This window comes from Zootoca vivipara, chromosome 14, assembly GCF_965207765.1.
Source record: "Zootoca vivipara chromosome 14, rZooViv2.hap1.1, whole genome shotgun sequence".
Classification (NCBI taxonomy): domain Eukaryota; kingdom Metazoa; phylum Chordata; class Lepidosauria; order Squamata; family Lacertidae; genus Zootoca; species Zootoca vivipara.
In genome coordinates this window covers 32,067,958-32,088,629 of record NC_142597.1, presented here as the reverse complement: position 1 = coordinate 32,088,629, position 20,672 = coordinate 32,067,958, and the positions used below count along the sequence as shown (strand labels likewise).

The window sequence follows — 20,672 nt, the reverse complement described above, 5'->3', positions numbered from 1 at the left end:
CAGATATGATTAAAAGGGACTTTTCACTCACACACACACACACACACACACACACACACACACACACACACACAAGCTGAACGCATGCTGTGCGCATTTAACTCGTGATTTAAACCATACTTGGCTGAAGACAGGATGGTTCAAATTGTGCAAGTTAAATCCAAGCAAGGCAGAGCTCTTTTTGAGCCGGGTCTGCTTGGGGTTATCTATTGCGAAAAGAGCTTTTAAGTTCTTCACTTCAATTGCTGGACAAGGCCCGCTTGGCACATAGGCACTAGAAGTACAGGGGATTCTCTTGCTCTCCCCTACCCACTAGCCATGGGGCAGATCCAAGGGTTTAGGAATGTGCAATTTTTTGTATACAGTCGTACCTTGGATCTCAAATGCCTTGGCTCCCGAGCAAATCGGCTCCCAAATGATCAAAAACCGGAAGAGAGTGTTCCAGTTTTTGAATGATTTTTGGAAGCCGAACATCTGGCGTGGCTTCTGATTGCAATCAGAAGCCGCATCTTGGTTTTTGAACAGTTCTGGTAGTCAAATGGACTCCCGGAACGCATTCTGTTTGAGAACCAAGGTACGACTGTGGAATTTTTAGCCCACCCCAACACACAAAGCTCTCATGTGGAACAGTGGTTTCTCAACCAAGGATCTAACTGGGTTCATATCTGCTTAGCTTCACCTATCTAGCCACACCAGACACTAACAATTCATTTACTGAGCCCCTCTGCCCACAATTTCTAAAAAAGGTCCACACTGAAATCAGAGCCCATTGTTACTTTTGCACAGGGACAATCCTATTCCCTCTCGCCCTGCAGTTCCTGCCCCTCCCTACCTCCTTCCTTCTCAGGCTGTTTTACCTTTGGATCTGGAACAATGAAGTCTGGGTAATAATTCTTATTTATTTTCAGCCAGCTTGGAATCTTACTGGGATCCTAGGAAGGAGAGAAACGGACACAGGAAATCACTTTCAAAATAATCCCATTCCTTGAGCCTACCAGCTGCACACCTTGGAAGATCTTTGAAGAAGAGCCTGGCTGCTGTATCAGGGCCCATGGAGGTCCAGCATTCTCTTCTCACAGTGGCCAATCACAGCTAACTGTTCTGGAAAGCCCACAAAACAAGACTGGAGTCGGGCCGTTATCCCATCTAGCTCAGTGTTGTCAAAATGATCAAGGGGAAAAACTGCCGAGTCTGGGACTTTTGAGTTTAGAGAAAAGCCAAGCAAGAGGTGACATGGGTGAAGTTTAAAAAAATTATGCAGGGCATGGAGAAACACTAGAACTTGTGGGCATCCAATGAAGCTGAATGTTGGAAAATTCAGAAGGGATAAAAGAAAGGACTTATTCATGCAATGCATAGGTAGTTGAACTATGGAACTTGCTCCTGCAAGAAGCAATGAGTTCCACCAGATGGATGGTTTTAACAGACAATTGGACAAATCTGGGGAGGAGAGGGCTATCGATGGCTACTACTAGTCATGACGGCTATGCTCTGCCTCCATGGTCAGAGGCAGGGATGCTTCTGAATGCCAGTTGCTGGAAACTGCAGGAAGGGGAGAGCACTCTTGTGCTCAGGTCCTGGCTTGTGGGTTTCCTGCCGAGACATCAGGCTGGCCACTGTGAGAACAGGATGCTGGGCTAGATGGGCCATTGGACCTGTTCCCATGTATGCCGTCTTGACAGCAGCTGTCAAAGGTTTGAGAATCCCTGCAACCAACACTCGAGGGCTGTGACACCTCCAGGATGCAAACCTTGCTGATCTTCACCATGTCCAGTTCCTTTTGCAGCCGGGCCAGCGTGGCGTCATCATGGCCGCCGGCGCATTTGGTCACCGTGCACCACTTCTGGCTGTCGGGATCGTAGCAGCCCATGAGGAAGATGGACATCATCCCCCCTGTGGCAGAGAGAGAGACAGAGAGAGAGGGAAACGGGGCCCCTGCTTTAGAGAAGCTCAACTGGAAACACAGACTTTATGTCCCGTGGACCGCCACCAACTAGATTGGTTGCAGTGATGGGGAGGCCCCCCCCCCAGGAAATTTCCCAGGCCTCCCAAGTGTTCCTCTGAGGCTGGTTTCTAAGACACCCACCTTTGCTCCCTTGGCCGTAGAAGGCACCCAAGACCACCAGGTCTGCCGTGTCAGCCATTGCCCCCTCGTTCAGGTAGTCCTTCTTCACCTTGAGCCAGTGACGTTTTCCTGGCTCATAGAGGCTCTGCACAGGCCAAAGCAAGAAAGAAGGAGCGGTTGGCCAGAGCTCTCTAAAGCGTATCCAGGGCTGTGTGTCATGTTTAAAAACAAAAAGCAACCTCCTAGTCCTTATGCATGCAAAAATAGACACTGAAGCTCTAGGGCAGGGGTCCCCAAACTACGGCCCCCGGGCCGGATGCGGCCCAATCGGCCTTCCAATCTGGCCCGCGACGACCCCCGCCGCCCGCTCTCACGGCGCGCGGCGCAGCGACGATCTAAAAAATCGGCAAAAATCCTTTGTGCGCATGCGTATGGGCCTCTCCCGACCCAGAAGAGGTCATTTCTGGTGCACTTCCGGGTCGGGGAAGGCCCATACGCATGCGCACAAGCGATTTTCGGCGATTTTTTCCCCGCCCGTGTGCGTGTGCGCATGCGCACGGGCGCGCACTCCCCCGCCCTCCGGCCCGCTGCGCGCGCACTCCCCTGCCCTCCGCGCGGTAAGTCTGGGGACCCCTGCTCTAGGGCAATGCCAGCAGATAGATGTGAAGTTGGAAGAGGCAGGGGAAGAGAGAAGACGATTTCTAGATGGAGATCTTCAGTTTAACCCACATTTGCACCTCACTCTTCTGTCTAAAAAGTATTCAAAATGTGCCCCGTTTGACTGCTTCAATCTGTGGAGTTGTCACTTTTACAAGTGCAGCATAATGTCTGTTGCACACTTGAAAGAAACTGATAGTTTAGTGTGATGCGCCTAGTCTCTGGAACCTCCTGCCTCTTGATATTAGGCAGACACGTTGTACAGTTTGATGCCTATTAAAACCTTTTTGCTTAGGCAAGCCTATCTAGACATGTAATTTTATGTTTGTTTCTTTGCTTTTTTAAAAAAGGTTGATTTTATCTATGATCATTTTATTATGTTTACGGGTTTTATTACCAATTTTAATGAATATTTTGTACCATTTTATGTAAACCATTTATTAATTTTTTAAAAATAAACCAAGCTGATGAACTATGTGAAATAAATTGTCCGGTGTGTGCATCAAAAACACAAGGCTACATGCCTTCACATCTTTCAGGACCAGCCCCTCCAGCCCCTCACGGATGACCCGGTTGATCATATCAGCAAGGTCCGAAGCTTTCTGAAAGAGAAATAGCCAAGTTAAAAAGGATTACCAGAGGGGGAGTGATTGGCTGTACAGTATTAGTTTCTTGCAGGAATAATAATGATAATAATAATAATACTACTACTACCGGTAATAATAATAATAATAATGAGGAACAAAATGCAGAACCGTAAAACTCTTTCCCTCAAGAATGTACTTCCCTTAATAAACATCATTTTCTTATTTTATACTAAAGGTAAAGGTACCCCTGACAGTTAAGTCCAGTTGTGGACGACTCTGTGGATGCAGCGCTCATCTCACTCTATAGGCCGAGGGAGCCGGCGTTTGTCCGCAGACAGCTTCCGGGTCATGTGGCCAGCATGACTAAGCCACTTCTGGCGAACCAGAGCAGCACACAGAAACACCATTTACCTTTCCGTCGGAGTGGTACCTATTTATCTACTTGCACTTTGACGTGCTTTCGAACTGCTAGGTGGGCAGGAGCAGGGACTGAACAACAGGAGCTCACCCCGTCGCAGGGATTCGAACCGCCGATCTTCTGATCAGCAAGCCCTAGGCTCAATGGTTTAGATTAAGCCTCTTCAATTCATGGAGGAGAGGGTGTTTTTGATGGCTACTAGCCATGATGGTTCTGCTTTGCCTCCACAGTTGGAGGCAGCGATGCTTCTGAATACCAGGCAATGGAGGCCGCAGGAGGGGAGAACTAATTTGCTTGAATCCTGCTTGAGGGTTTCCCACAGGCATCTGGCTGGCCACTGTGAGAACAGGATGCTGCATTAGATGGGGCAATTGACCAGAAGGCTCTAAATATGTTCTTCTTATGTTAATTTTATAAACTTCTATCACATTACCTCTTAGTCCCCTATTCTCCAATCTAAAAAACTTCCCAAATGGCTGCAAACGTTATTCATAAGGAAGTCACTCTGTCCCCATACTAGCTAGGTTGTGCTGATTTTCTACCAACACCTCAGTCAAATCTGGACAAAACAGAACAGAACTGTCTGGATTCCAGAACACTGTGGACATTATTAGGCTAATGCTGGGAGGCTCCTCAGATTACTGAGCTCATTTTTGTTGGTGCCGACTTGAGAGTCTTCAATATTCCCCACGGGGACATTTTCAGCTCACAGTCTGGAATGGCACCCACCGTGACGTGCTTCATCTCCGAGAAGAGGATTCGGTTGGGGATTTCCACCATGTTATCGTGGAGAAACTTGCGGCGCTCACGGAGCGGCCTGGAGAAAACAGGGCAGAGATGGAGAGGGATGATGAGAAAAACAAGTTTCAGGACGCAATGGGCCTAACTTTATTTAATTTTTATTTATTTCATGAAATGTAGACATTAAAAGCATAAAACAGTGAAGTCGCCAAAAAAAACCCAACAGTAAAAAAGCAGCTATTTAAAACATTCAAAGAATAATGAAAATTGAAGATATGCTAAAAACCAGATTAGAACACAGATCAACATTCTACTTATCTGGGCAGGCTTGCCTAATCAAAAGTGTTTTTCACAGGTGTGAAAAAGAGGACAGTGAAGGTGAAGGGCAGGGAAGGTGAAGGGCTGCTGCCACACTAAAAGATCCAATTTCTTACAAGTGCATAATGAGTATTATATGGCACCTGTAGCAGGGCCAGTTCTGCAGATCAAAAGGGATAAATAGGAACAGATATGGTGTTGAGTTATACCGAGAGAATGAGACCCACCTGTCCATCAGACTGACGTCGTTGAAGTAGATACAGTCAAACACAAAGAGGCAGACGTTAGCGTCCTGGAAAGCTGCTTTCTGCAGAGAGACAGTGATGTGTTTGAACACAGATTGTATTTGGGGTTGGGGAGAAAAACCCTGTAGAGCTAGGCTGAAGCTCTTCCATTTGGCAAGGCTCACAGTCTTCCCTGTCTTCCCTGGGTTTCCTTGCTGCCTCTCCTCTTTGGCCTGCCTTTCTCCATAGTGACTGGCCGCAGCCTCTCCCTGTGCCAGGGCTGGAGAAGCTGGTGTCCTCCAGACCTTGTGGGACCGCAGGTCCCATTACCCCTGGCCATTAGTTATGCTGGCTGGGGCTGCTGGGAGTTGGAGTCCACTTTGTGCAGCTCACAGACAGGGCTTCAGATCCTCCCATGGCTGCTCCCTGCCCCCCTCTTGGAACTTCACAGAATCAAAGAGTTGGAAGGCACTCAAAGGGTCATCTAGCCCAACTCTGTGCAATGCAGGAATCAGTTTCGTCTTGGAAACTGATCTCTGCCAGACCAAAGAAAAGTCCCTCTGTTCAACCTAGTGAGCTGTTCCACAGATGATCAAACCAACCATGCCTCAATGCTTCAAACTTTGCTGGCAAAGCGCCCTTCTAGCTTGATGAGTGCCTGGGGGGTGAGGTGGTCAGACAACCCACAGTTAAGGAAGCAGGCTGGGTTTGCATGTTAAAATGAGACGCCAGTAAAAAACACAGCTTTAGATTGTGGTTTTCTGGCAGTAAACAAACCACAGTTAAAACACTGGGCAGGATTTGCATGTAACATTAAACCAAGGTTTAATAAACCATACCGGTAGTTTAAGTAAATCATGGCCTCTCTGCAGGCGAGATGTCCCTAAATTCTGCCTTTCTGAAGTTCTCCCCATCTTCCCTGAATCTCTAAGCTGTCAGTTTCAGTGGTCGATCCCATGAGTTGCATGAGAACGGGGGGAAGGAAAATTCTGGTCTTCTTACATATGATACCCAATGCTATAACCCACCAGCGTGTCTTGCCACTGTCTGCCCCACAACCTAAGCTTAGCATCCCCCAAACTGGTGCCCCCTAGATGTTTTCAACTACAACTCCCATCTGCTGTTACTTGCTGTGTTTTAATAAAAATCAACCTGCTTTGCAATGAGTTGGGTCATTTCATCCATTTCTGGGCAGGGAGAGATTATAACCACACACCTTGTGCACTCCAAGTGTCCCAAAGGGAAGGGGCTTGGCTGTCTTGTTGTCGATTAGAAGGACTTCTGAATCCAGGATCATGCTGTGTCCCCCTGGGAAAGCCTTGGGGATGAAGTCCTTGAAATGGGCCACCTGTTTTAAACATAAGCACATCACGAGATCAGGGTTTCTTGCCAGGGTCGCTCCTCCTGTTAGGGAGAGTCAGTGATCACTTCAGGCAGCAGAGCCTTGCTGGAGAAGGCAGGGGCACTTACTTCCCCAATACTAGCGGAACATGCCAGGCATGTGATATCGGTAAGCAGCCAGCCATTTGTTTCCACTGGAAGCGACCCAAAGGGTGTTGGAAGTTTGGGCACAACTCACATTGCAGAAACGGGTTTAAACAGACAGCGTAAGGGACCTCCAGATTCCCAAACTCTTCCAGTACCTTTAAACTCTGTGCCGACCTATCTCTATCCTTTGAAGTTTAGAAAGGTATGTCTTAGGTTGCAACCTGTTTACAATTTCCTGCTCCTCCTCCTCCCTCTTTGGACTTCAAGGTGAGAGGTAATCTTGGATGCATCTCCTGAGATCAAAGGGGCAAGCCTGGCTTCTTGGCTTCTCCAACATGTTTGTTAGCCAGCACTGCAGAACTATTTCCTATACTCTCAGTCTGAATACCTTCCAATGAAAGTCATCCTCCAAGCAAGGATTCATTACACTATGTTAACCTTCTGCTGCTGCTTATGAACCCCAAACACTGGAGTGGTGTAAAGACAGCATGGCACAGTGGTTAGTGTCAGACTAGGACCTGGGAGATCAAGGTTCAATTCCCCGCCCCCACCTTGACCACGAAGCTCACGGAGTGATCTTGGGCCAGACATTGGTTCTCAGCCTAACCTACCTCACAGGGTTGTTGTGAGGAGGAAATGGGGGAAGGGACCATGTAAACCACCCTGAGCTCCCTGTAGAAAAAGGGGGGATATAAATGCAATCATAATAAAGTAACAGAAAGTTCCACTGACCTTGTGTGGAAGGACAGGTTTCAAGCTGCGACTGAAGTAGCTGAAGTGGTCGCCATTCTTGTGCACCTGGACGCGCTCCCCGTCGTACTTGATCTCCGAGTACATCCCGTTGGGGCATTTCTTCATGGCGTACTCGATGGACTTACAGGCCTCAGCCTTGTGGGAGAAAGAAGGAGAAGGGAAATCCCACCTTATGACTTTTAATTGCATGCACATCTACAACACAGGAAGCTGCTTTGTATTGTGCCAGAACATGGGTTCACCTATCTCTGTACTGTCTACACTGACTGGCAGCAGCTCTCCAGGATTTCAGGTAGGAGTCTCTCCCAACCCTACTGGGAGTTGAACCTGAGACCTTCCACCTACAAGGCAGATTCTCCAGCCCTGATCTATGTCCCTTCTCCTTGTACAAGCTAGGCACAAGTTGTCTTCTCCTATGCCGACCAACACCCTATGTAAAACAGCACTGTCTATGCCAAAATCCAACAGCAATCTTCCAGCTGCTCAAGCAGGGATCTTCTCCAATCTTCTCCCCTCCACCCAAGCTGTTGAGGTGTGATCCTGGGACCTTCTGCAACAACCTGGTGTCCTCTGGAGGTCTCATATTACAACTCCAATCAGCCCAGCCAGTGTGGCTGACAGCACTGTGCGACATCTGGTTTCCAACATCATGATATACCAATATATCACAATGTCTGAAATAAGGATGGAGCTATGTAGAGGCATTGGCTGGCTTCACGTTTCCCCCCACATTGTGATTTTTGCATAGCACAAAAACTTACATATCATGATTCACAATCTATGAATCATAGTGTGGTGTAGTGGTGTAGAGCCAGTGTGGTGTAGTGGTTAAGAGCGGTAGGCTTGTAATCTGGGGAACCGGGTTCGTGTCTCCGCTTCTCCACATGCAGCTGCTGGGTGACCTTGGGCTAGTCACACTTCTTTGAAGTCTCTCAGCCCCACTCACTTCACAGAGTGTTTGTTGTGGGGGAGGAAGGGAAAGGAGAATGTTAACCGCTTTGAGACTCCTTCGGGTAGTGATCAAATCCAAACTCCTCCTCCTCCTCTTCTTCTTCTTCTTCTTCTTCTTCTTCTTCTTCTTCTTCTTCTTCTTCTTCTTCTTCTTCTTCTTCTTCTTCTTCTTCTTCTTCTTCTTCTTCTTCTTCTTCTATTGCCAGGTCAAAAATTATGAAACTGATCTCACAATATGGACTTCAAACCGGTTTTAGACCATATATTGATATATTAGCCAGCCCTAGTGACTGATGGGAACTGTAGTTGGAGACATCCAGAAAGCACCAGGTTGGGATAGCTGCTCTCGCTCTGAAAAAGGGATTCTCAGCACTTTGGAAGACCCGCCTGCAGATCACAAGACCTCTCCCTCCTTGGAAGCAGCTCTGGAATGATTTATACACCTGTCCTACTTTCCCCCGTCTTCTGGCATCCTGTTGGGCACTGTGAGAACAGAATGCTAGGCTGGATGGGCCCCCTTTGGCAGCAGCCAGGCTCTTACATTGCAGAATGGACGATGGTCCATGAAAGCTCATCCCACAAAAAGTGCCACTAGATTCTTCCTTGCTTTAGCCTTCCTGAAAAGCCAAACAGTTGACAGAGATGGGGACAGGAGGGCTTCTAAAGGGAACTCCACAGGCTGGATGAGGCAACCACCAGGTTACAGGGTTTGGGGTTGTTTCTTTTTACCAGCATGGGTTGAACGGGGGTCATCAGCGTGGCCTGGACGCTGAGAATCCTCTTTAGGCCTGGCACCTTCTGGGACTCCTGCTGGTTCCTCAGCACCCTTTCGACCACGTCATGGAGGTTGCGCGAGGCTTTGAAAGCCTCATAAGCATTTGGGTCCAAAGCATCCAAACTGAAAGGAAAGAAGGAGGCAGGGAGAAAGATTGTGGGAGTTAACAGTCTCATATATTATTTTCCTATAAAATTAGATGAAGTCATAGAGGAGAGGGGCTATTGATGGCTACCAGTCACAATGGTTCTGCCCTGCCTTCACTATTGGAGGCAGCAATGCTTCTAAATATGAGTTGCTGGGAGTCACAGGATGGGAGAGGGCTCTTGTGCTTGGGATGTGCTTGCTTGAGGGTGGACTGCTAGCCTGAACCAGTAGACTTTTCTTGTGTTTTTGTCAATTGAGAGAGAAGAGGGGAGAAAGGAGCTGAAGAGGGTTGTGTGAGGATTAAGACCACAGAATAGCTGAGGGAAAACTGAGGTCTGGATATTTAAAGGTCAATGCGTTATTTATCACCTCCCTGTTTGTGGAATTCTCTCCCCACGGAGGCTTGTCTGGCGCCATCGCTGCATAGTGTCAGGGTAGGTGCCAGGCAAAAAACATCCCTTTTTCAATCAGGCTTTTCTCTCTTCATTATCTGTGGCCTTCTTGACTGGGTGGTATGTTTTAATCCTGCCTTTTCAAAAATAGGATTGTCTTTTAGATACAGTCGCACCTTGGTTCTCGAATGGAATCCGTTCAACTTCCCAAAACATTTGAAACCAAGGCGCGGCTTCTGATTGGCTGCAAGAGCTTCCTGGGCTCAATCAGAAGTTGCGGAAGCTGCGTCGGACATTTGGCTTCCAAAAAACGTTCGCAAACCGGAACACTCACTTCCGGGTTTGCGGTGTTCAGGAGCCAAAATGTTCAAGTCACAATGCATTCGAGAATCAAGGTACAACTGTATATTGTTGCCAGAGTCAACATATGTGTTTGTTTTTATATTGCAAGTTGCTTTGAGTTACCTTGGCAAAGAAGGGATCAATAAAAATAATTAACAGTAACAGTTGTACCTTGGATTCCGAACGCCTTGGTACTCGGATGTTTTGGCTCCCGAACGCTGCAAACCTGCAAGTGAGTGTTCTGGTTTGCAAACGTTCTTTGGAACCCGAATGTCCGATGAGGCTTCCGATTGGCTGCAGGAGCTTCCTGCAGCTAATCAGAAGCTGCGCTTTGGTTTCCAAACGTTTTGGAAGTTGAACAGACTTCTGGAATGGATTTCGTTCAACTTCCAAGGTACGACTGTATTTATTTAAAAATTGTGTACCACTGAATCATAAAAGAAAGTCAATGTGGTTTACAGCAATAAAACCATAATTGTTACACCATTAACCATCGCGGAAGGATCTTTTCTTAATTGGTTGCATAGGCCTGGCAGAATAGAAACATTTTCAGCAGGCGTTCCAAAAGCTGGCACAGAATGCGTTTGCTGAATCCCATTGGCAGAGCACAGCACAATACTGGGCTGATGACGCTATATGTATTTGTATTTAATGCAGCTATATCCCATCTTTTTCTCCAAGGAGCTCAGGTTGGTATACATGGTTCCCCAAACCTACTGTACTCCTTTAAGGTAGATTAGGTTGGGAGGTAGATTAGGTTGGGAGACAATGAACTTCATGGCTGAGTGGGATTTTAAGCCTGGTCTCCCAGGTCCTAGTCTAGCAGTCTATAACTGCTATGCCACACTAAAAGCTTGGTTGCTGGGGCTGTTTAGAGTTGGAAGAGCAGCAGGTTCTCTAGCTCCATTTCAAAATGAGCCCAAGCGGTCTTCTTCTACGTCTCCATCACATTCAATTTTTAGACTTCTGCATTATTTCTGGAAACGACATGCACACAGAGAGAGCTTACACATGTTTGGCTCCAGCATTCATTTTCAAGTCATGCTTTATCAACCGGATGATGCACTTCAGGTCATTGGCCGTGCACCTGAAAATTAAAAAAAACCAATAAAAACAATCACAAAACAAGATCATGAAGCATAACAATTAATCACTGGAGATTTTATCAGCTGCAAACTGTGCACTTGTTTATTAAAAAAACTTAATCATAAGGAACATGCAGCTTGCAGTGCTGAAGATCAAAATAGACGCAACAGCAGCCTACCAGGCCAGCCTGTAAAGGAAGGAGCAGCAGGGAGAACGCTGAGCCTCCCTCCTACTTCTATGCAGATTATTTCTCCCCTGTGATTCCCCCCCCCCTTGTTGGATCAGTCCAGTGGCCCATCTAGTCCAGCAACCTGCTCTCACAGTAGTCAGCCAGATGCCCCAAAGTGAAGCATGCAAGCAGGAACCAAGCACAGCAGCACTTTCCCCCTTCCTGTGGTTTCCAGGCAGAGCAGAGCCATCGCAGCTAGTAGCCATCAATAGTGCTCTCTCCTCCATGAATTTCTCTACTTTCTCTACTTCTCTTTTAAAGCCATCCAGGTCAGTGGCCATCACTGCCTCCTGTGGGGGAGAATTCCAGAGTTTAACTATGTGCTGAGTGAAGGACTTTCTTTTATCTGTCCTGAATCTCCCAACATTCAGCTTCATTGGATGACCACAAATTCTAATGTTGTGCGACAGGGAGAAAAACTTTCCTCTGTCCACTTTCTCCATGCCATGCATAGTTTCACAAACTTCCTTCTCTTACCTTTTCTCTAAAGTAAAAAGTCCCAAATGCTGTAATCTTTCCCCACAGGGGATTTGTTCCATCCCCTTGATTGTTTTGGTTGCTATCACTGCACGAGCAGGATTACAAAAGCACCAAAACAGTTTTCCATTCAGACATGCAAACAGATCCCTGCTTCTGCAAAAGCAAGCTGGCAACTTATGCTGCCACTTCAGAATCTGTCCTTTGAGCAGAACCTGTTGTGGCCTTCCTCTAATCTGCTGCCCTCCAGACGCTGTCAGACTACAACTCCCAACAGTCCCAGCTGTCAGCTAAACTGATGGTAAGGAATTATGTGAGCTCCAATAACACACTGGAGACATGGGGAAGTTCCTCCCCTCTAGCTTGATCTCCCTAGCCAGGAATCTCAAACCTCTTACTGTACCTGTTTGCAACATCCTGCAGCAAGCTTTGCTGGTCGTCCTCTTTGGAAAGCTTAGAGAGCTGTGTCAGGAAGTCATCAACCTCTTGGATCGTCAAGAGGCTCTTGGCAGCCGGGGGGCAGGATTTGCTCTGCTCAAAGAAGATCCGCACTGTCTCAGACACATCACCCTGTTTAAAATAGAATCATAGACTAAATCACATAATAGAATAGGGAGGGGAGTCTTTTCACAAAATAATAGAAATGTAGGATTTGAAGGGACCCTGAGAATAATCTAGTCATCTAATCCATTCCTCTGTAGTGCAGAAAACAGCTAGAGAATCCCTGGCAGATAGTTATCCAACCTCTGTTGAAAAACCTCCAGGGAAGGGGAATCCACCACTTCCCAAGGATGTTGATTCCATTTTAGAACAGCTCTTACTGTCAGAAAGTTATTCCTGATATTTAGTTGGAATCTCCTTTCTTGTCATCTGAATACAGTGATTCAGGTTGTCCCCCCTGGAGCAGCAGAAAACAAGCTTGCTCCGTTTTCAATGTAACAGCACTTCTGTCCTCCAGGCTGAACATCCCCAGCTCCCTCAACCTTTCCTCAAAAGGCTTGGTTTCTAAACCCTTGATCATCCTAGTTTCCCTTCTTTGCAGCTTGTCAATATCCTTCTTAAAATGTAGTGCCCAGAACTGGACACAAGACTCCAGGTGGGGTCTGACCAAGGCAGAATAGAATAGTCCTATTGCTTCCCTCAATGTGGACACTAGACTTCTATTGATGCAGTCTGGATTAGCACTCTTTTTTTTATTTTTTGCTGCTGCATCGTTCTGTTGACTCATATAAAGTTTGTGGTCTACTACAGCGTTTCTCAACCGCTGTTCCGCGGCACATTACTGTGCCGCGAGGCGCTGGCTGGTGTGCCGCGAGCCTCTGGGATTGTTGTTGCTGCTGCTGGCTGCCGGAGGCTCGGGGTGCTCTGCGCGCGCTGCTGGGTGACGACCCGGCAAGCCGCCTCCTCCTCCTGCCGGCTCCCAGAGGCTCGGGGCACTCCACCATGCCTCAGCCCCCACCGCACTGAGCGCGCCTCCTTCGTCTCCTCTTCCCCAGCCTGCGCTCGAGGCCGTGACGCCAGGGCCGAGCGTGCACTCCTCTCGCTGCTGCTGCTGTCTGGGAGAGTGACGAAGCTGAGCGAGATCCCCCCCCCCCGGTCCCGGTCCCATGGGGAGGCCTGACATCACCGGGGCCGGAATCTGCCCCTCGCTGCCTCCGGCTTCAGCACCTGCGCGCCTTCTCCCGGGGAGCCTCGGCGCGGCGCTTTGCAGGCGGCCCCCGCGGGAAGCCTGCAGCTACGGCGGCGAAGGCGCCTTGTGTGGAGACCCGACCTAGCGGAGGCAGGCCTCCCGGGCCATTTGCATTTGCACGCGCCGCAGACGGGAGTGCATCAATTCCCGCAGGTTGCGCGTGCTCGCCCTGCCTGCTCTCTCCGCAGCCCAGAACAGGCGGCTGCTGCAGCGCAGAACGCTCGGAGAGCCCAGCAGCGCCGCGGAGCAGAGAGCCTGCGAGGAGGGAGGAGGAGGACTCCTCTGTGCTGCTTGGCGGTGGCACATTAGCAGTACGGTCATGGACACCCCGGGATAGGGGCCCTTCCTGACAGGGTGGCTGCGGCCCCTCAGCGCAAGCTGAGACCCAGTGTCGACGAGGTGCCCCCTCCCCAGCCCAGCCTGCTCCATATGAACGCGGGGAGGAAGGGAAGGCATGGGCGTATGCGTGTGTGTGCGCGCGCAGACACACGGTCCAGCCCGCCACAAGTTGTAATACTGTATTATACAAGTACTGTAATAAAAACAGTAATAAATTTTAAAAAAATAAGACATCCCCTGACGGTGTCTTAAAAAGGGGGAAACATGGTAGTCAATATAGGGCGGCACAGAGTTAAATTTTTTAACTTTTTTAATGGTGGTGTGCCTCGTGATTTTTTACATGGAACAAGTGTGCCTTGGCCCAAAAAAGGTTGAGAAACACTGGTCTACTAAACCACTGGATCCTTTCCCCATGTACTGCTGCCAAGCCAGGTGTCCCCCATCCTAAATGTGTGCATCTGATTATTCCTGCCTAAGTGCAGAACCTTACATTTGTCTATACAGTACTGTAATTCATTTGGTTAGTTTGGGGCCAGTTCTGCAACCTGTTAAGGCCATCTTGAATCCTGGTTCTACACCAACACCTCTCTCTACCCTCCACCCAGGCAAGCAAGAGCCATGATCAGAGTTCAATGACCCATCCCAGCCAGGCCAAAACACTCAAGGATGGCTGATGGGTGTGTGTCTTGGGGAGTGTCCTGAGGGCTTGAAGGACAGGCCTGGAGGGCCAAGATTCAAGACCATTACACAGCAAACCCATTCCTCACTTGTTCAAGGTCTCGGACCATGTCCTCTTGGTTGCAGCCAAATATCCTGCTGAAGAGCTTTACGATCTGCTTGTCATTCAGGTTGTAAACACTCTTTATGACCCCCGGCAACAGCAGCTTGACTGTCAGGTAGAGATCCCCACGGAAGCCATCTGGGTACAAGGAAAGATGTGAGAATGAACAGCCTGGCCTCTGTGGACCACATTTGCCCATAATGAAGAGGCCTCTGGAAAGCCCACATCCCTAATCACAGCAACCCAAGCTTATCACAGATGATTATATTAATATTTGTTTATTGCTGTTTTATCATCTAAGTCACTTTGAGTGCAAAATAGTAACTAATTAATTGTTACTCTTTTGAATGTTATTGTGCTATGATCCTCCTTAGTGGGTTGTGCAAACTGCTATTCAGAAAAATGCTTTTTGTAGGGTTGGGGCACTGGGAATGAGCTTATGGAACAAAGGGGGCAGTGGCCTGAAAGTGTTTGGGGACCACTGACATATAGCATGCATATACCATACATCACCAGGATGAGGAAACGAACTGTGTTCCACCTGTCCCATTTGGCAAATCACTCATATTTAATAAATAATATGGGGGGAGGGTTAACTGGTTTTTTAAAAAATATATATATAGGTATTTTGTGTTTTTCTTTTTGTATTTTTCTGTTGTGAACCGCCTTGTGATCTTCAGATGAAGGGTGGTATACAAATTTAATAAATAATAATAAAAAATAACTGTTCATATATTTGAGTCTGCCCTCTACATCAACACAAACATTCCCAATTTTTTTTAAAAAGAGAACGGGAGAAGGAATTGTACCTCCACTGGTTCCCTTCTGCAGGAAGTCCTGGATGATCTGGGTCTTGACGTTGTAGCTAGGCTTGTCGGCTACCATAGCGCAAAGCTTCCTGAATTCCCGCAGCAAACAGTCCTTGTGCTTTGGATCACTCTTCTCCTTGGACAAGCTGGGCTTGCGGGGAGATGCCGAGGCCACTTCATCAGAGTTGCCCGGCTTAGCTGTGCAGAAAAAGGAGAACTTCAAGGGAACCACCGACTGCGATTTCCCACCCACCCCAAAACATTTATTTGCACTTTTGGTCCATCCTATCCTGAGGACCAGGTGCAGGTAACAGCACGTGAGTAGATCCAAGGCAGCGTTTCTCAGATTTGTTGTTTCTGGATTAAAACTGAAGATGCTGAAGGCCCCAGCTCTCCTCAGCCCTAGCCAGCTTGCCCAACAATTCAGGGATGTAGTCCAGCAACATCTGGAGGGCACCACGTTGGCTACCTGTGTTTTACTAGGACGTCTGCTGCAGATCATCCCCAGCAAATGGTTTGGAATGTCAAACCAGCCGGCCTGATCCTAGGCCTGGGTGATTGGAAGCCTTGCTCATCGTACTCAATAGGGATCACTTCCAGGAGTGTGTATCACAGAGGTGGCTAGCCTGCCGCCCTCCAGATCTTGCTGGACTTCAACACCCATCAGCTCCAGGCACAATGGTCAGAGATGATGGGAGTTGCAAGGTGGGCGAGGCTCGGCCAAAACAGCTTCATGGGCCAAATGGGGAAGCCCAGCAGGCTAAAACAAGTTGGCAGGGCAGAGGTTTCCCCATCCCTGTGTGTAGAGAATGTGAACGGAGGTACATTTTTCTACCTCTTTCATACCTTAGGAGTGAAGCTGATGGGCAGCAGATTCAGAACAGATATTAGAAAATGACTTCTTTACTCAGCACACTTAACATATGGAATTCCCTTGTGATAAGATGTGGTGATGCCAGCTGGCTTAGCTAGATTTAGAAAAGGGATTAGACCGCCCCAAACCACTCGCCCACTTGCCATAGGCGACAAGGAATTCTTTGTAGGCAAGCAAGCTGGCTAGAGGGAGGAACAGCATGTTCCATCCTTTCTCCATTGCCAGTGCAGAACAGGTGGGCTGCCAGAGAAAAAAGGCCCTTCCTCTGCACCCAGGAGAGAAATGTAGCAGACGAATGGAGGAGAGACCTGAAAGCCCCGCCCCCCCTCCAGCAGACTGGTATACTTTTGTGGGCTTACTTACAAGGCAGAGTTAGACAAATTCATAGAGATGATGGAGGAGGAGGAGGAGGAGGAGCAGTCTACCAACATATTGGCTACAATAGCTAAATGGAACCTTCATGTTCAGAAGCAGTCTACCTCTGAATACAAGGTGCTGGGATGCAACTGCAAGGGAGGGCTGTAGCCTTTGGGGCTTTGCACTGTGAGGTGCAAGATACAGAAACAGATGGCCCTTTTGGCTTAATCCAGCAGGGCTCTTCCTGCATCCTTAAGACTCTTGCCAAATCTTCAGTTAATGGAAGACTATCAGCAGATGGCCTAAATGTTAAAACCCAGCTCATTGGACATGGATTGGCCACCTCCAAGGGCACCTGCAGATTTCCCCACAGAACCAAAGCTAAGACTCTGCGCTGGAAATGCCACCAATGAATCACAACCAAAAGAAAGAGGCCCGTCCATCTCTTATGCACCTGTAAACCCAGAAAATTTCTTTGGTGATGGATCAGAAGAAGCTGCCGGCATTTTCTTGGGGGAGGTGATTTGACCACCGGGAGAAATCTTCGCCTGGACGGTGGCCTTTTTCTTCGGCGTGTTTGCAGGTTTGGAAGTCAGATCTGTAAAGATATGAGGGGGTCAAAGGTTAAAGGCCTCAGGAGCCACAATTATAGGTCTCGAGTAATACATGTTCAGAGAAACCTCTCCCCCACTTTTTTTAAAAAATTGAGAAGCTACTAGCAAAAGTAATTTGACATGTATCTAGCCCTCAACTCAAAAGACAAACACAGGCAACTTGTGACAAATCGGTTAACTATGGGCAGGATCCTATTGGCAAAGTAATGGAAGATGACTGGCAGGTTGTTGTGGGGATTACAAGAGAGGAGGAGAACCCTGTGTGCCACTTTGAGTTCCATGGAAAGGTGGGATATAAATGCCATAAAAACATAAAATAAACACAAGGACAGAAAGAAACATCAGGGACAGAATAATTGAAACACAGAATAACACAGGAAGAAAAAGGAGATAGTTTGAGTTCCTCATTTGTGGTTTTATAAATCATTTCATGTGATTAACACAGAATAACACAGGAAGAAAAAGGAGATAGTTTGAGTTCCTCATTTGTGGTTTTATAAATCATTTAATGTGCCAACACAACACAAACAGAAGTTATGAATATAGCAGTTGTTGTATAAGGGATTATGATGATGACTGGAATGTAATGAATAAAATAATAATAATAATAATAATAATTTATTAATAAAATTAATAAAATTTTGGAACGCAGAAATAAAGCAAATAATCAAGCATCAATTCTAGCACGTGGGGGGGCCACCTTATTTTAATTATATGATTCGGTATTTGAACGATTGGTATTAATAATTGTACAGTGGTTCCTCATCTTACAAAGTACTCGACTTACGAAATTTCTAGTTACGAATGAAAAAAAATGGCCGCACACTTAAGGTTTTTTTCGACATCTGAAAGGAAAGCCGTTGCGGTTTAGATGGGGTTTTCTCGACTTACGAATTTTAGATGCGGTTTACTGGACTTACAATTTTTTTCTGCATTCCTATGGGAAACCGCTTTTTTCGACTTACAAACTTTTCGACCTACGAATGTGCATTTGGAACAGATTAAATTCGTAAGTCGAGGGACCACTGTATTATAAATTGGTATTGCTATAATGAGGCCATTATTGGATTGAAATGGAAAACTAAGAAACATTATCATCAAAATAAACAAACAAACAAACAAATAATTTGCAATGCTAATACTAATAATATGAATGAATGTGGCTAACTTTAAGTAGTCAAGGCTCTGAATACTGGTCCGCCATATAAAACTGCTCTTACCACCACCGCTTACCCGAGATGTGCTGGTTTATCAGCTCCTTCTCACTGTCCTGCAGCTCCTCCCAGCCCTCCAAGTCCGTGATGTCCTCAATCTTCTTTGTTGTCGCCCGGGCCCTCTCCAACTTCTCGAAAATACACTTGATGTGGTACCACTCCTTCATGTCCCCACCGGACTCCGAGAATGGGTTGGGCACCACCTTCCCGATTCGCACCATCCCCTTGAGGATCTTCTCCTTGCACTTCTTGCACCCTGCCGTGCCTCGCTTGGCATAGTCCACGCAGTACCGCTGCTCTGCCATCTCGGAGACTGTGCACAGGGGCTTTGAGGGCCAAACGGGTAGTGGTGCTGGGAAGAGAAAGCCACGGGAAATGCACGGCTGGTACCACCAGCCAGCTGGAGATGGGGTGCTGCTGCTGCTCCACAACCAAGAACACCTGCGGAAGGCAACGATCTTTTGGAAATTGTGGCCAGCACGGGTTGGAGCTGTCTGTGCTGAAAGCAAGAAGGTTTTTTCACTTCTGCTGAGGGTTTTGGCTGCCTTTAGGAGATGCACCCTGAGCAGAAAAGGCATGTAGTTTCCTGGGACTCAGCTACACAGCTGCAAATAAAACATTTCAAATGTGTTGTAAAGTGCAATATACAAATGTGACACTAGATGGCGACAGTGAGCTATGTAAAATTCTATGTATTTTTCAAAACTTTTTTTAAAAAAAAGCAGTTTCACAGCGTTTTTATATGTGTGTAAATTCCACCCTGGTCTCCTTTTTTCTCACTGTGCTAAGAGAAAGAAGGGTGGTGGTGGGGAAAGACACATATAACTCTGTACAAAAGGGGTCTAGATAAGCAAAACTGAGGCCACGATCAATTTACTTGCCTTTTTAAGAGACAACAGGGCTCTTGCAGTCTCTGCTGAAAGGGGGAGTCACCACTACCCTTGGAGACATCATTCTTCCTCAATGAATGGACTTTTACCTGGGATTCATTTATTCAAAATACATATAAATCCACCTTATAAAGGGAAACCCTCTTGATACAGCTCCTAAACAATGGATAATCAAATATACATTTCATTTAAAATAAAAGACAAAGTTCAAAACAACACTGAGCCTTGTAAGACCAAAAGATTGCAGTTTTTTTAATTTTAAAAAATGATACATCAGAGGATTATACAGGCCTTAACTTCTACTTTTTTCAAACTTTATATATTTCTAAATTGTAGTACTTCAAGAAATCCAACCCTCTCCACCTCTGAGAGAGTTACACATATGAGAGGCTGAAATTAGAAAACAGCATTTTAAAACTGTGGTTATTTTTGGCAGCGTGAGGGAAAACAGTTTTTTCTGGTGTGATAGTATTGTTACAAAACTCTTTCCCAGTCACACAGAAACTGGTTTGGTCAAGTGACATTGTGGCGGCTAGTAGGGCAGATGAAAGGGTAGGTGAGTCAAAGCCAAAGACAGGCAGTGCCACTAATTCCACTTTTGTTCCCATCCTCCTCCTCACAGCTGTGTTCTACAAGGGGCAACTAAGGAGGAAGACTGGGCTGGTTATAAGAAAGAAGGCATGCAGAAGAGAGCTTCCATGGGCCTGACTTCCTTCAAGACTGGGAAGAGTTTCCTCTTTACAAATGGCATTTGAACGAACACTTGCACTTTAAACTGGCTGTTGTCAAATACAACACTTGAAGCTTAATGGAACTGGGTGGGTTTGCAGTTTTTAATCTTTTTATTTAAATTAGTCCTGTTGCAAAAGCAAAACATGTGCAATGGCTACAGTCAGTAGGAGAAATGTATTACAAAACGAAACGCACGCCTAGCAATTTCAGGGTTAGCCCACGTGGAGCAGACCCGCTTCTCTATTTAGTACACTCACATCCTAATCCCACCAACCCTGAATATTGGGAGAGCCTCCTCACCACCTCGTCTATCTTAGGTCGGAAGAGATGGGGGGAAAGGAGGCTCCAGGCAGAGAGAGAAAGAGAGACCCCTTGACAACAGCTCCTCACCCTCCCCAATCCCGGGTCCCATTTTTCCTTCTCCCTGTCCATCACCGTGGCCTCAGGCTGGGGGAAGCTTGGTGGGTACCGCGCACGCGCCATTTATTTATAGTGACGGTTGGGAGGGGGGAGCGCAAGCCACGCCCCCATATGGGCGCCCATCACCATCACCTCATGTCTAGGCTCCTTCAAAGAGCGGGGAGCAGGACCCACCGGCGCGTCCTCTCGCCCATTTTCAACCACCTCCCCTCCTTCGCGGACACCCACCTTCCTTCAGGCCGCCCTTTCAGCCTCGGCGAAGACCAATTTTAAATCCGGGCATCTCCGGCGCCCCCTCGCGC

General features: G+C 47.3%; 1 protein-coding gene across 7 annotated transcripts in view; it reads right to left on the bottom strand.

The window, feature by feature from the left end:
• LIG3 (DNA ligase 3) overlaps positions 1–20,672 on the bottom strand; it is a 26,296-nt gene extending 5,624 nt beyond the window's left edge. For 2 of the 7 annotated variants that reach the window (XM_088658038.1, XM_035138866.3), the window contains exons 1-17: positions 20,599–20,672; positions 19,210–19,374; positions 18,348–18,933; positions 16,955–17,098; positions 15,270–15,467; positions 14,447–14,598; positions 12,054–12,220; positions 10,868–10,945; positions 8,932–9,100; positions 7,231–7,386; positions 6,227–6,358; positions 5,014–5,093; positions 4,457–4,544; positions 3,247–3,324; positions 2,087–2,210; positions 1,751–1,893; positions 858–932 (exon numbers count right to left, since the gene is read on the bottom strand). In XM_088658038.1, coding sequence (XP_088514164.1) covers positions 858–932; positions 1,751–1,893; positions 2,087–2,210; positions 3,247–3,324; positions 4,457–4,544; positions 5,014–5,093; positions 6,227–6,358; positions 7,231–7,386; positions 8,932–9,100; positions 10,868–10,945; positions 12,054–12,220; positions 14,447–14,598; positions 15,270–15,467; positions 16,955–17,098; positions 18,348–18,906 — 2,343 coding nt within the window. In that variant the 5' untranslated portion in view covers positions 18,907–18,933; positions 19,210–19,374; positions 20,599–20,672. Of the gene's footprint in view, positions 1–857; positions 933–1,750; positions 1,894–2,086; positions 2,211–3,246; positions 3,325–4,456; positions 4,545–5,013; positions 5,094–6,226; positions 6,359–7,230; positions 7,387–8,931; positions 9,101–10,867; positions 10,946–12,053; positions 12,221–14,446; positions 14,599–15,269; positions 15,468–16,954; positions 17,099–18,347; positions 18,934–19,209; positions 19,375–20,502 lie in introns of all 7 variants that reach the window. The other 5 variants (XM_088658041.1, XM_035138870.3, XM_088658037.1 and 2 more) reach the window with 4 other exon arrangements.